At 42.1% G+C, this 16366-nt stretch overlaps 1 protein-coding gene across 1 annotated transcript in view; it reads left to right on the top strand.

Annotated features, from left to right (window-relative positions):
- Nucleotides 1-9980, top strand: part of PCDH1 (protocadherin 1) — a 156619-nt gene extending 146639 nt beyond the window's left edge. The window contains exon 5 of the mRNA XM_088131581.1: nt 5786-9980. Within this exon, the coding sequence (XP_087987707.1) occupies nt 5786-6171 (386 nt within the window). The 3' untranslated portion in view covers nt 6172-9980. The remainder of the gene's footprint in view (nt 1-5785) is intronic.
- The last annotated feature ends 6386 nt before the right edge of the window (nt 9981-16366 follow it).

The raw sequence follows: 16366 nt of genomic DNA, 5'->3' as shown, positions 1-16366 counted from the left end.
TGGAGCAGAGCCCCTGAAGGCCAGCAGAGATTCCTGGATGACCACTTCCACATACCCTCTCCTGCCCTGGGGTCTTGGCTGGTGCCAAACCCTAAACCCAGCTGGACACAATTCCAAGAGGGCAACACCCCCCTCTGTGATATAAGGCATCTCACCCAATAATAAGGGGGCGGAGGCCTTATTATTGACCAACTTATCCTTCACGGGTATTGAGGGATGATTCAGTACATGCTAGATTCCCAGTTTCTTTAATCTCTGTTCACAGGACCTAGTTTTTAGTCCCATAAACATCCTTCTCTGAACCTGTTCCAGTTTCACTTCAGTTTGATAAGAAATAATTGATGGATATTTGATTGCTTTAGCCAGTTGGAAGCAGTAGCTACTATGGTGAACATGCCCCATCAGTTTTCTGAATGACTGTGAGTCTTGGTTATTTGCTACAAGATCAGCATTCAAACTTTCATCATCCTTTGCCTTAATGTGTTTAGACAATTTATTTGGAGATGTCCTCTAAAATCTGGTGGATTTAGCAACCTTAGAGCTATTCCCTAGACTAATGTGTGGACAAGTTACTTCATTTTGTAATAGTTCAAAGAACAACTAATTTGTTTTTCACCACTGATTCATTGGAAGATGATTTCTAAAATCTTTCCATGATTTCTTGTGGCCATCCAGAATGATCCAATGCATTTCAATGTGCATTTGAAGTCCTTTTTCTAGCCAGTAGCAGTTCTGTGGCTCTGCAAAACCTTGGATTATGAAGACTTCTAAATTACATTATTTTATTCCCTCCCCCTTCCCTTTGTCTCATCATTTTATGATATCTAAAATTATTTGATGACTCTATTTTCCCTCTCCTAAATTGAAGTACATATTTAACCAGATATTTAATAATATAATTAACCAACCATAAAATAATTAACCAAATATTAAAATATTGTTTTCTTATGGTTGGTTAATTATATAATTAAAACAGAATCTTTTCAGAAATTACATAACATTTCTACAAAAGTTATAAAAATAAAAAATGTACACTGAAACATATAGTCTGAGGTAAAGTCCTCCAAAGATGAAGTGCAATCGCCTACATCATTCTGCTGGGGGGAGGGGAGCAAGGTTGTACCTTGTTAGGTATGTGTAGTATGCAGATTGTTTTTTGTACCCAAGATTCAGTTGTAATATGTAGAAGGGGTATAATAGCAAGGCTGAGTGAAAGCGAGATCTCCAGGGCTGGGAAAGAAATGAGAATACCTCCAAACACAATTAATGATGAGCAGATGGATATTCCAGGATCAGTCATTGGAAAAATGTCAGCCCTTCAGCAGAACATTCTAGGAAGAAGAGGTTCAAGCAGCATTCAGAACCCATACCCTAATGAATTCACTGATAATTGAATGCTAGTTAATCCTTTACCTTCTTGGTAATAAACCTACTGGGTTGTACTCTGCTGTAAAGGGCTTGATATTAAACCCATAAGGTGAAGATTGAAGGTCTCAACGTCTTCTCTCAGAAGTCCTCTGGGTATCCGCACCCTAGCTCTGCCTCAGGAGTTGCTGTTGCTACCACATATCTTCCCAGTGGGATGTCTTTACTTTTTTCACCCTACCCACTCCCAGCTGCAGCATGAGACACATAGGAATCCCACAGCCTAGGTGCTTTACTGCCGAACAGAAGGAAGAAAGAAGATAAATGTGAAATAAATTTTCTAGTACCACCCTCTAGCCCTTATAGCTTTGAGGAATGTAACTAGGGAAATCACATATATAATCTTTCAGTTAGTTAGACAATATCATGAGATATAATTAAAATCAGACATTCTTAAAAGGAAAAAATGAATGTAAAAATTCCTTTTTTAACTTTAGGGGGTAAAAACAATCAGTGGTAGAAGAAATGGGTCTGCTGCTCAGAGATCCCAACAGGCATCAAACATACAATAGTATATATACAGTAACAGAATGCATAGATATAACAACAGTAGGGGCAATAAAGATTTTGACATATGGAAAACAACAAATCTTAATGGAATGCCAACGAGACGTTTACCTATGTGTACTCAAGTACTAGTTCCTCGAACCAGAGAAGTTTTCTGAAAACAGAATTTGTTTTCTGCAAATTGCAGCCTTATTTCTGGGTCTGAAGCCTTCTCCTTCCTTCCATCCCAGCACACACTTCTTGTTTCCTTCTCTTCCATAGGAGTTTTCCCTCCCATCTCTCCAAAAGGACAACCTTTCCCTCCCTTGGAAGGGAGGGATTGGGGGATTTGACTCTGCATGTGACAAGCTGCAGTTTACCTCGGAGTCAGTGTGGATTGAAATTTAGACACTGGCTGACTGTCCTTTTGGCTGGTCATTTGTGAAGTCAGTAATGCCAACACAGAGCAAAGCTCCTGTTTGGTATCCAGTGTGACTTCCCCCTTTAAGAGCATAAGCAGTGCCCTGCTGAATTGAAGCCCTGGCCTTTCTAGTCCAGCTGTCTGTTCTCACAGTGGCCAACCAACTGCACAAGAAAGCCCACTAGTCTCTCAGCAGATGGCCTTCATTGATCTCCATAACATCCCTGAATTGGTACAACCCTTTTTTGAAGCCAGCCGAGCTGGTAGCCAGCACCACATCTCGTGGTACAGGTAGTTCTCAACTTATGGCCACAATTGGGACTGGAATTTCGATTGCTAAACAATGTAGTCATAAAGCATGATGTCAGTGAGCGCATCGCTTAGCAATGGCAGTCTCAGTTGCCATCGTAACCCCAAGTCACGCATGTCATTAAGGAAAGAGGCAGGAGTCCCAGGTAAGGAGTGCAGAGGTGTTGCGGGGGGGGGAGGCCTGGGAGAGCTGGTGTAGGTCGCACATGAGGTGGGAGAGGGGGGTGCTGTGGGACAGCACACGCTCAGGAAGGCCAGGGAAAGAATACACTGGCTCGGGCTTCTTGGCACGCTGTGGCTATGGGGCTGCAAGCTTTTTGCAGTCCCAGAACTGCAGCACTCCAGGAAGCCCCTTTGCACCATGCAAAGCCCAGCCCCACCAAAAAGCTCCAGAACTGTGGCGCACCAGGGAGCCTGTTTGTGTTGCATGAAGCCCAGCCCCAGTCCGGCCCAGCAGTGCAGTGCAAAGGGGCTTCCTGGCATATCACGGCTCTGAGACTTTCTGGCAGTAGGCCAAATAGCGTTAGGATATATTGGTGGGGCATGTTTTTATAGTTGATTACAACCATGGTTTTTCAGGCTGCAGGACTTGAGGAATCTAGTAAAAACTATGTTTATTATAGATTATATGTTTTTTATAGTATCTATGGTTGTTGGAGCAGTGGGATTAGGTACTACTCCAGTTTCTTATTATGGGGTTATTGCTTTGATAGGACTTGTATTTTTTTGTTGCATTTTTATAGGTCACACATTTGTTACCTTGGTAACGTATATTGTGTATTTGTAGTCCCAGAACCACCATGCTCCAAGAAGCCCTTTGTGCCACACTGCTGGGCCAGGCTGGGGCTGGGCTTTGCCCAGCATAAAGGGGCTCCCTGGTACGCTGCAGCTCTGAGGCTTTTTGCTTTTTGCAGTCCCAGAGTTGCAGCGTGCCAGGAAGCTTCTTTGCACTGCGTGAAGCCCATCCCAAGCACAGTGCAAAGCCGCCACACCCTGGGAAGCCCCAGCCCAGTCCCAGCCACAGTTGCCCTCGCCACCCTGCACTCCAAGCCCCTGCTACCCTGCACTCCGCTGCCCCAGCTGACTTTCACTGTCGTCTTGCTCCCACTGCTGACAAGGCATGCCTGGCCTGTCCCTTCACAAGGCAGCTGCTGGCCATGTGAGGCTATCTTCCCCAGGTCTTGCAAGGAAACCGCCGTGGGAAGAAAGCCTCGTGTGGCTAGCAGCTGCCTCGCAAAGGGCCAGGCTAAACAAGAAGACGGCAAAGTTCAGCTAGGGCAGCAGGGGTTGCAGAGTGCAGGGGGCCAAAAGTGCATAGATGGGAGATGGGGGAGTTGAAGCGCCCCTGCGGTTGTAAGTGCAGACGGGCTACCAAGCGCCCAAATTTTGATCACATGACCGCAGAGGTGCTGCAACAGCTGTAACTTTGGGGACTAGTCATAAGTCCCTTCGTTCAGGACCATCATAACTTTGAATGGTTGCGGAACAAATGGTCATAAGTCAAGGACTTCCCTTAGCAAATTTCAAAAAATATTTCCTTTTATCTATCCTGATTCTTCCAGGATTCAATTTCATTGGGTGATTTCTGGTTCTAGTATTTTGGGGAAGGGAAAATAACTTCTCTTTGTCTTCTTTTATCTACACTTTGCATAATTTTGTACACCTCAATCATGTCCTCTCTCGTTTACCTCCTTTTGATTTAAAATTCCCTTCCTCATAAGGAAGCTGCTCCAACCCCTTGATCATCTTAGTTGCCCACCTCTACCAGATCCTTTTTGCGGTGCAGTGACCAGGACTGCACACAGTATTCCAGATGTGATGATATCATTGATTTAGGGCATAAGGGCATCATGATTATTTATTAAACTTGTATGTTGCCCAACTCTCAGTGACTATTTTCTTATTATCCTTGCTGTTGGCCTTTTTTACAGTGGATGCGCACTGTGTCGACAACTTCATTGACCTGTTTACCATTACTCCAAGCTCTCTTTCCACATCAGTCACTGCTAGCTCTGATCCCATTAGTTTGTATGTGTAGTTAGGATTTTTGGCACCAATGTCCATCACTTAACGCTTGTTCACGTTGAATGACATGTCATTTGACGCTCACTTTCTGCCCATTTTGAGGCAGAAAGGATCACAACTGGCAGATAAAGCTGACTAAAATGTGAATTATTACTGATATCCTATAGGACTGTGTTTTTCTGCAAATGAACATGAACAATAAAAAGAGTGATACACAAATGTGTATATCCCAGATTAAGTTTATGTAATCATAATCATAATTATGTAATGTAATCATGAAAAAAATTGGCGCAACCTTTTTGAAGAGTGTACTTTTCTCTCATTCCAGATTACAGAGGAAAAGGGATACAAAATTAAAATTAAATATATATATATTGAATAAAATACTGCCACCAAGCTGCTTTCTATGTGTATTATCTTTTGCTTGTTTAATATAGAAGTATTTTGTTTAATTAGTTTAGAACATTGATCTCCCAGTTATAGTCTGAACATAGTCTATAGTTCTACCATATCAACACTTGCCACATCATTCTCTTATTCTGTTATACTGTAAGTAGGTCTTAGCCTTTTCTCCTAGCTTATTATGGTACGGATTGATGCTTTGCTTAACACTTTAGTTCTCTCTTTTGATATTTCTCTGCTTTAGAACTGTAATGTTTAGCCTTGAGAAGAGAAGACTGAGGGAGGTATGAAATCACTCATCAGTATTTGAAAGGATGTTACACAGAAAAAGGTCAAAACCTGTTTTCCATCGTCCCAGCATGTAGGATGTGGAATAATGAATTTGAATTACGGGAAGGAAGATTCTAACTGAATATTAGTAAAATATTTTTTAAAAATCCCAAGAGCAGTACAATGTGTTCCTGTCATTGGATATATTCATTGGAGCCTGGACAGCCATCTGCTTTTAAATGCTTTAATTTCAGTAATTCCTGCACTGAGTAAGTTGGACTTAATGATCTATAGGGCTTTTTCCAACTGTATGGTTCTATGAAAGTGACAAGGAAGTTACTGTTTTTCTCCCAGCAAATTTTGCTTTAAGCATTAGCTAGTCACACTAATATGTATAGATGAATGAATGAATATTTTTTCTTCCCTTTTCTTATTTCTTATATACAGATCTCCGACCTTTGCCTGATGTAGCCATGACAGGGACCTGTACTCGAGAATGCACAGAATTTGGTCACTCTGATACCTGCTGGATGCCAGGTCAGTCCTCTCCAAACCGGCGGCCCAAGAATGCCCTCAAACTCTCCACATTTGTGCCTTATCAAGACAGAGGGAGTCAAGAACAAGTTGGGAATGGAAGCCCCAGACTCTCAGAAGAGCGCAACACCAAAATGGCTAACCTCCGCCTGCTCCCCACGTACAGTGCCTTCTCCAACAGTAGCCATGAGCCCTGCAAGGATTCCCCCATGGAGGAAATCCCTCTCACCCAGACCTCAGACTTCCAGACAGCTACTACACCATCATCCCAAACTGCCAAACGAGAGATCTACCTGTGAGAGTGAGGAGGCCACATAAAGTATCTGAAAACAGTGCTGAGACCAGTGTTTAGTCCTCCAGCATGAAGTGACTTTTCAAACTGTGATTCTTTATCACTCAGATTGGCAGTTCTGTGCCTGCCAGATGAGACTGCCTTGCCCAGTCATTGGGCATGGGAACATTTCATTAACTGATTCCTCACTGGGCAAGGGAACTGACACCAACCAGAATGGCCAAGCTCTCAACAGAGCAGTCCATGGATATCTGGAAAGAGGGAGAAAGGAATGCAGTGAAGAGAGCTTGGCTTCATGGTTTCAGGGCTGGGGTGGGGGGAAAGGGCTTAGTTACCAAAGGTCCACGCAGACTTGGTGGAGTCCATTGGGCACAGGGCTGAGAGCACTTGGCACAGGTACAGGGGAAAAGCTGCCTTTCTTGTTACTATAGACTCCTGTAAATATGAATTTTAGGAATGACATTTATGTCCTGCCTGATCAAGTTTTATTGTCCTTGAAACAAAAAGACATTGAAACAAACAACACCACAGGGAGAAATTTTCAGCTTGAATTTTTCACCACACAGAAGAGCACATTGGGGCAAGCACTTCCAACCAGCCCACCCTTTACTTTCACAGTGTAAATAAGGATGGAGCATTCAGTTGGGAGGGGGGCATTCTGGTTGGTCAGCAGGACTGAGAAGGAAGGGCATGACAGAGTTTTTAAATCTTAATCTCTTTTCAGACTTCAGAAACTCTTCTCATCAGGTATGGAGGAGCCCTAGAGCTAGTAGTCATGGCTTTTAGCTGTCCTCCTTTGCCCGTGCCCCATAGATAATGAGCTGCAGCAGTAAGAAAAGTGGAAGAGCCTTCAGTTTTTCAGGTGGTACAATACCTAACTCCCCAAAATTACTCCACTGCCTCACCTGAGGCAGAGAATTTCCATGGGGTCATTAGGCCCCAGTGCCATGATTCTGGCCTTTGATTTGTCTGCCTGTAAGCCACCATTGCCTTTGCGAAATGGAGCTTGGACTCAGGGTCACACTGGGGCCCATGGGCCTCTGTATGCTGGAGTCATATACCCCCTCCCTACGCCTTTAGACAGCCTCAAGGGCTCCAGTATTCTCTTCCAGTGCCACATGTTTATCCACATAGTATCAGACTGCAGGAGCCTATCATAGTTTCAGTAGGAGCCCATAAAAAACAGTGCAACTATTCATGGGCATTATTATCCCCAACCATTGACACCATCATTTGGGATCACTCAAAAGACCTAAATTTATAAGAGAGCACTCTTCCTCCAGCAAGCAGTGGGCTGCTTTGGTGACTAAGTTCTTAAATCCTTAAGTATTCTTGACTTAGCTAGGTCTGATTCCATATAGTATAGTATTAATGGCAATCACTTGCCAGCCAGTATTTGTGGGACTTTTTCCAGTACGTATGGTAATGGAAAGATTCATTGAAACAGTCTCCAGAGTGGGGCCCTATCCACCAGACTAGCTAACACTTGTTGGACCCATCTTGTTTCTCTTGGCTTAATTATTCTGGTTCCAGCAGGCCCAACTATCTTCCTACACTTTGCCATGTGTTTTTCTAAGATGAATTGCAGAAGGTGGGCTGGATGTTGCCCTTTGCTGACTCTCTATTCAACTTTCTCAACTGCATGTATCTAGGAAGGAAAGAGACATGACTGATGCTTTGTGAAACTATTGTTTGTGTGGGTGTATGGGTATGTGTTTGACAGGACACATGGAGACAGGTTGGTTATCGAACTAGTAAGCTGGTGGGATGGACATAAAGCAATTTTCATGTTTCTCTACCAGAGTTAGATGATTTCTAGGGTCATGTGAAATTTTATTGTCCCCTTGTATTCTCTGTCCTCTAGTGAGCAGATTGCTCTGATCACTTTCTGATCATCAGTAGTGGTAGTGTGAAGCATAGCAGAGAGTAGACTAGTGATTCTACTCATACAGTAAGCTGCCACGTGCCATGGACCATTAGGTGTCTGAATTCTAGAGTCCCAGGTTTGAGATCACTGGTAACTTCCAGTGTATAACCAAGGACTTTTTCTCTTCTACCCCTATACTTTCTAAGGCTCAGGGCTATTTCAGCAGCAATCCATAGGATGGAGGGCAGGAATATAGCACTTCCTATCCACTCTTGTATCAAGAGCCTAAGGTTAGGGTGATCATCTGTAATCAGGAAAAAGTTCTGAACTAGTTTGTTCATTTTTGACTTAATATGATGCGTGAACCCACATAGTATGGCTTAGCAAACCAGGCCACTTTGGCTTGTGCCTCAATTCTTGGTTAAAAATCTGTCTGAGCTATACGTGTAAATATAGTTACTGAGGTAAGTATATAGAAGTGTAAATGAACTCTGTCCAAGGATTGCTTCAGCCATCCACCATACCCAGATTCTTTCAAGTGCAACTGTATGGTGTGGAAAGGATAGGACCTTCTCCTCAATCTCTCCCCTCCCCTCCCCTCCCCTCCCCTCCCCTCCCCTCTCCTCTCCTCTCCTCTCCTCTCCTCTCCTCTCCTCTCCTCTCCTCTCCTCTCCTCTCCTCTCCTCTCCTCTCCTCTATTTTTCTATACATTCCCACTGTGAAAGGAATAGGTGGGAGCCAAAATCACTGATGAAGGAATACCTGTGTTGCTCAGGTAAGGTTATCCTCTTTTGATTAGGTCCTTAAAATAGGCCTATCCATAGGCTTGGGCTCACTTAGTCAAAATAGAATAGGAGGCAACCTAATTTCTAGTCCATCCCTTGCAGATGGGAGTTATAAAACTGACCTCATCCCAAAACTGCTTCTGTATGTGGATATACTTGCTATAGGCCCATTGGAATAAATATGCTTTTTCTTCTGTAATAAGCCAAGGCTGATGACTTGAATGTGGAGAGCTCTTCAACTCTTTTCCTTTGGTTTTGCCAGAAATATGAAATAAAAAGGACTGGCTGTTCAGGGAAAGGGAAAGAAAAACTATATTACCTGGCCTCCTAAACTCAACCAAGACTTTGAAACTTCCTTTGTGTGAGGCAAAAGAGAAGATGGCAGCAGTAGTACCATTGAAATAGAGCCTTGATAAGGAACACTGAAGTTGCTCTGAGTATAAAGATGCCTCAGGAGTAGAAGTGATGGAACAATCCAGTGGTCAAGATACCACTAGGAGAAGCTCAACTGCACAATTTCAAACCAGGAAAGATCCTACATGCATAGGAAAAGAGATGGAAATGGGTAGGAAGAAGAGTGTTCCATGAGTCCTGGTCTAGACAAGCACATTCAAGGGCAAGGGAAAGAATTTTGAGCACTGCTTTAGGACAAGCCTGGGGTAATACCAAAGGTGGAAGGCCAGACACAGGTCAGTTGAGTGAGATGGAACCAAGCAACCCCTTTGTAGCTCTTCGTGTTGATTCTATTTATACGAGATTTCAGTTCTTGCTTGTGATGCCTTGTTTTTTTGTACAGTTTTATGTACATGCAGGTGTAGCTTTTTCTAAACGGAGAAATCCTATGGCAGAGTAAAGAGTACCCAACTATTTTTGAATTGTGACCTTTGTTTAGGTACTGCCTCTTTCTCTCTTGCTAAGGTTGTATTGCTCTCAATGTGATGCATTTCCCTTGCACTGGGAAAGCTTTGGGCCTAGGGCTTAGTTCTCCCCTGGCACTGTGAGCACAATTGATTCCCTTGTAATCCTTTTTGTTTGGAGCCGTGAGCATGACACCTCGTGAGCCCGTTTTGTTCTCTTCCATTCTGTTGGTTTGCTGAGCTGTCAGAAGATAAACTCCACTGTAATTAGCCCTCCCAAAGCTTTACAATAAAAAGTGTGAAAACCTTTTGGCTTGACCTGATTTCTTATTTCTGCAGATGAGCTGAGCTGTGTATTGGTTACACATGTGTAGGTGTTCTTTCGTTTCCTGAAGGCCAAAGTATGTGGCATGGGATTCTTCTCCCTCTCCCCCGCCCTCCCCCCCATATATAGAGAAGAGGGGGAAAAGAGGGAGAAAGAAAGAAAAATGTGGAATGGGATAAATTGGCTTGGAATAGAAGCAATTAATTTCACACAAGGCAGGTTCCTAACAAATAAAAGCAATACAACATTTGTAATAGCATGTCCTGTAGCTATATAAAGTGAAGGTATTACTTAATGCATATTATTATATCAGCATATTTGTTAGATGGAAGATCCCTGTGATCTTCCAAGACCAGATAAAACAGCCAAATCCTTGTAACATATACCACATTGCCAATGTCTAGAACAACCAAAGGAATTTGTGGTAGAGGGAAGGACCTCACTGCTCACATAATTAGCCTTTATGCTAGCTAGATTAATGCTCAGCATTGTACACTGCAGATATACACAGACACATCTACAGACAATGACAGATTAGAAGTAGGGATTGGAAGAACAATACATTCATTGTTTTGCATAAAACTTTTGGCCACTTATCTGAGAATGGACTAAAAAGACTAAATCGCTTCCAATGATGGAGGGTTTTTTTTTTAATAATTCTAGTCAACAGTACAATGTCATTGGGACAATCTTTTCTATTCATTGTGAAGCCACATGGGCTGTTCCAGCATATTACTAATTATTTCACTGCTCTTTTTATGTGTGTGTGATCATATGGAACTGAGTGAAAAAGCTTAGTGTTTTGGGGTTGTGTGTTTTTTTTTTTTTTTTGTTAAAAAATATAGGAAGTGGGCAAGAGATGAAGGCAAGCAAAGCTATTGCCAGGCAAATGCAGGAAAAGAAGGGCAGCAGAAAGAAACCGATTCTTCTTCCAAGTGCTGAAAGTAATGGAGATGGAAGTTCCAAGCAAAAAGCATTTAATACAGAAAAGAGGATATTCCTTAACATTACTCAACATTGTTTTAACTTGCAAAGCATTTTACACTTTTGTTACCTAAAATGCACTTTCTATGATTTAATATACTACTCTTCAAGTCAATCATGATTAACTTGGAAGGAATCTTAGAGATCATCAAATCCAGCCCTCAGTTCAGTGTGTTGCATCTCTGTCAGATAACTATCCAACCTCTGTTTGAAGACTTCCAGGGAAAAAGAACTCATCACTTCATATAACACCCTTTCCACTGGCTGACAGCTCATAAAATCAGGAAGTCATTTCTCATGTCTTGTCTAGTACTTTTAACCAGTTGATTCTTGGGCAACAGAGAAGTCCATTCCTGTGTGACAACTCTTCAGATATTTGAAGCCTGCTAGCATATCTTACCCAGATCCTTGAATTTTTCCTCATACAACTTGTTTCTCAAACCTTTCGCCATCTTAGTAGCCATCCTCTGAACGGAGGTGCCCAAAATGGGACACTATTCCAAGTGGAGTCTGACCAGAGTAGAATAGAACCATTTTTTCTGTGTTCTGGACAGTATATTCCTGTTAATACAGCCAAGGTTAGCAGTTGCCTTCTTAGAGGTTGCATCAGACTGCTGGCTCTTATTTAACTTGTGTTCAGCAAGATCACCCAAATCTCTTTTACATGCATTATTGCTGTCCTGTACTTTTGCCTTACTTTTTTCCTACCCAGATGCAGAACTCCACAGTTCTCCATTACATTCCATACTATTTATTTCAGCCTACTGTCCAAGCCTGCCCAGATCTTTTTAATATCTTCTTTTTACTCTAAAGTATTACCATCTGCAAATTTTAAAAGTGTCCCCTCAACTCCTGCATCCAAATCACTGATAAAAATGTTGAACAGCTTAGATTCCAGGACAGAGTCCTAGGGCATTCCACTTGACGCTTCTCCCCAAGCCAAAGTGGAACATTCTTAGAGTATAGGTAGTCCTCGGCTTATGATGACAATTGGGACCAGAATTGCCATCACTAAGGAACGTGGTTGTAAAGCGCAATGTCATGTGACTACATCACTTAGCAACAGCAATTCCAGCAGTCCTAGTTGCCATTGTTAAGTAAGGACCACACCGGTCATTAGGCAATGACCTCACATGAATGCGACTTCCGACTTCTCTGCCAGCCTCCCTATTGACTTTGCATGTGGGAAGCTGGCAGGAAACATCAGAAATGATGACATGACAGTGGGGACACTCCAATGGCCAGAACCCATTGTAAGTACCATTCATTCAGTGCTGTCACAACTTTGAACTGTCACTGAACAAATGGTCGTAACCTGAGGACTATCTGTACAGTCATTCAACTATCAGTCCATTCCCTTGACCTACTAAGCTAGTTCCCGTGACCTACTGAGCTCAACCATCCAAGTAACTATAGGCAATATACAACATTTTGAAATAATAAGTAGAAAACAATGGTAAACAACAAAAACAATTTACAGTGTATTACTATGTCAGGGAAGAAAGCAACAAGTACCAATCCCAGCATTAGTACAGGGGTCAAAAAGTGTTCTGCCCTAGGGCCTAATGAAAGAGCCACATTTTAACAACAGCATGGGGCAGTTCATCTTATCTCCAAAATCCCACAAAATAATTTTAACAAAGGGAGCTGGACCATGCTTGCTGTACTAGATCTCATAAGAGTGGCAGACATAACAGGAGAGAGATGATCCCATAGACCCTGAACCATTAGAAGTCTTTAAAAGTGACAACCAGCACCTTGAATTCCACCCGGAAGCAACCAGTGCAGCTTACAAAGCAAGGTGTGCTTATTCTGGACCAACTGTAACTTCCAACTAGATTTCATGGGCAACCTCATGTAATCCAACCATGAAGTGACTAAAGTATGAGTCACCATGAGTAGAAAATCCTAACCACAGAAAGGACATAGTTGGCACACAGCATGGATTTGTGAAAGGCCCTCCTGGCCACAGCTACCATCTGCTTTTAAGGAAGAGCTTTGAATTCAGGAGGTTCCTTCAATGGCACACCAGTTCCATCTGGGGAAGTGCAACTCCATCAAGAACTAGAGTTGGAAGATCCCCAGAAACAGGATGACCTATGAATCCACAGCCACTCAGTCTTGCTAAGGTTGAACTTGAGCCTGTTCATCCCCACCAAGACAGAACCTCACCAGGATCACTTGGTCAACAGGGGTCAAGATCTATAGTTGGATATCATCTGGATATTCATGATACCTAATCCCATGTCAGTGGATGACCTTAACCAGAGGTCTCAAATAGATGTTAAATAGAGTGGGAAGAGCATCCAGCACTTAGGAACCCTGCAAAGAAGGGGTCTCAGACTCAATCCCTCTCTCTCAGCAATTGGACTGGAAATATTTTCAGAAAAAGGAGGAGAATCATTGCAATACAGTGCCCCCCACTCCCAATCCCTGAAGAAGATCTAGAAATATATCATGATCAATGGTATCAACGGGCTCTGGGAGATCAAGCAGTATCAGAAGAATCACAGTACCATATCCCAGTTCTGCAAGAGATCATCCACAAGGGCAATCAGTGCTGCATTTATACTGTAACCAAGCCTGGAACCTGAGCGAAAAGAGTCCAGATAATCCACTTCTTCCAGAGAACTCCACTACCCACCCAGTAACAGCATAAAGCAGCCCCACTTTCAGTGGTGCTTCCCAACACTGCTGGCTTCAGCAATGTCTTGAGGTAAGGGTACATCACCACCTCCTTCAAGGCAGGTGGGCCTACCCCCTTCACTCAAGAATGAAGTTACCATCATTTGTACCCAATCATATGTAACTTCCAGGGTACAACCAATCAACCAGGATCTAATATGGATAATATGGATATTAGATATAATAAACGAATATGGATCTAATATGCAGAATAAGCAGCTGTGCTAATAGTGCCAAGAATCCTGTCAACTTCCTCGAGACACACAGGCTGCCCCCCCCCCCCCCAATATCAGGACAAGAACCCTACTCCATCTAACTTACAGGATCTGCCGAGCCAAACAGAACAGATCCAAGGACCTTTAACTGTCAGATACCTGGAATACTTGTCCCAGCAATCCTTAAATGTTCTTCATGCCCTTCTTTCTCTAAAAGGGGTCCAAATAATCTTAAGAAAGTAATCTATGCCAATAAAAATGGAAAAATAAGTATGTTTTGCCATTCTTATCTCCACAATGCAGGCTCAAACATGTGTTTGGTTGGACTTGCACTTAATCTTCCCCTAGCAGTACTCTAAGTATATCTTCTGCTGCTTCAGCTCCCAGAGCTCCTCAGAAAACCACAGTGCTCCCCAGGATCATTACATAGAGAGGCTGCTCAGGAGCTGGCTGTTGTGATTCCCTTATTCCAAAAAGTAACTAAGGCCCCAGCAGCACCAGAAAGCTCCAAATAAATCAGAGAGGGATGTGATCCTAACAAAAGACAGGTGTTAATATTCCCCGTCCTCAGATCACATTGCAAATGACCCAAGTCAAAACCCAAACCCAGCAAGTGACCAACAGTGTGCATCAGGCCCTCAATAACCTATGGAAAGTCTATGGTGGCTATGGACTCCTGAGCTTTTTTACATTCCAAACCAAGTGAAAGCAGGTTGAAATCTCCCAGAAACTCCACTGCCAGCCCTGCTACAAGCAGTCTAAGCAGGGAAGCCGCTGCACAGAAGTAAACAGGTACAGCAGTAGCAATCCCAACTAAACCCTAGAGCCCAACTTAACAAATAGGATCTCATATCTGGTTATCTGTGGGGTAGCACCTCTGAAAGGTATCAAAGCCTTCCAAACAGCAGTAGGCACTCTATAGCCCCTGCTTTGGGGAAGCAACCAGTGCCACACCCAAAACTTAGTTGTCCCTAACTCTGCGGGGGAACTCACCCTCTGTAATACACATCAGATCTGCCCTGCCATCCACAATACGAATAATAATCAGTCAGGGACCAATATAGTTATTGTTCAGTTTCTGCACACTACTACAATATGCAAGATTTTGCATAGATCTAGATAAAAATCAGTGACATATAAGTTGGAATGGGTTTCTAAGAACAAAATATCCATATTTCCTGATTTCACAAAAGAAGTGGTAGAAAACCAAGAAAGCTTTAATAAGGCACATGCACTAGTTAAATTTGCATAGCTCCTATATTTTATGTGCTTCTTATGTTTTGCATCACTTTCCAGGAGGAAATTAAAATGTTTCAAATCTTATCTTTGACTGAAGTTCCTCTAATGGAACTTAAAAATGGCACATTTTTCCAGATGCTTAATTCTATCACCAAGCAATGAAGTAATACGATTGTACCACTGTCACCATTATCATTATCAATATCATCAGTATAATTGCTAGTTTAAACTCTTTTTTCTTCCACCATAAATTTCCCCCCTTTTACTTATCTACCACTTACCAATCTCTGGCTTCTTGGTATATTTCAGCATTTTATCTCTTGTCTGCCAAGTAGTGTTTTTTCTGAACTATTTTTCACTTTCTCATTTGCCCTCATTCTGCTTCCTCTGCTTTATTTTTTGTTTAAGGTGCTGATACATTATCCTATTTTAGTTGAGAGAGAAGGAGCCACAAAGTCATATGACCTGGAAGTGAAGTGTTCTTTTAAAGGTTTTCTTTTTATTCTTATTTCTGCTTCACCTTGGGTTGTTTCTCCTTTATTTTTATTTTATTTTTATTATCTTTAAGTACTATGGAAGGTATTTTTTCTTAGTTGGTATTTAAATAGCTATGAAGTATTAATGTGCAACTCTGGAATTAACTTTTTTAAAATTCTGATACAGTTTCACTCCTATAAAAGATTACTATCCTATTAACATACAGCCATGGGTGAAAATAATGTATTCAAATTCATTTATTTAGTCTTAATTATCAAAGGGTTGATAGAATCTAGGAAGCAGTATGTAGTTTTAACTCATCTTAAATCTTTGAAAGCCAATGTTCCCTTTTTTTAAAGGAGACTCATTTACTAGAAAAAGATAAACATTTTTTGCTTAAAAATTGGGTTGGACAGGTTTATTTGATTAACGTTTTAAGATGGCATAGCCATCTTGATACTTATACATCTTTTTCTAGAGGTTGAACAGGCTGTAACTGATATAAATTATCTGTTTAAATTTTGATTGTAAAAGCCTATTGTTATGATTAATGTTTATGGACCTAATTTAGACTCCTCTCCAGCTAGAGGGATGCTTTCTATAAGGCAGTACAGTGACAGAGAAGACACAACTCTTAGGTCCCATAAGATGCTGTTGCTTGAGAGGTAGGACCCAGAGCATGCTGACCTGTCAGATCTTATTGGATGGACAAAGAATCAGAGACAAGCTCTTCTGCAAATAACCAGGCCCTATGCCATGATGGGTATT

The sequence above is a fragment of the Python bivittatus genome, unplaced genomic scaffold (genome assembly GCF_059951505.1).
Source record: "Python bivittatus isolate LINGU-HERP-01145 unplaced genomic scaffold, Pbiv_v1 ctg000960_np1212, whole genome shotgun sequence".
NCBI classification, from domain to species: Eukaryota; Metazoa; Chordata; class Lepidosauria; order Squamata; family Pythonidae; genus Python; species Python bivittatus.
The sequence above is the reverse complement of the archived record's forward strand: the minus strand, read 5'-3'. Positions and strand labels throughout refer to the sequence as shown.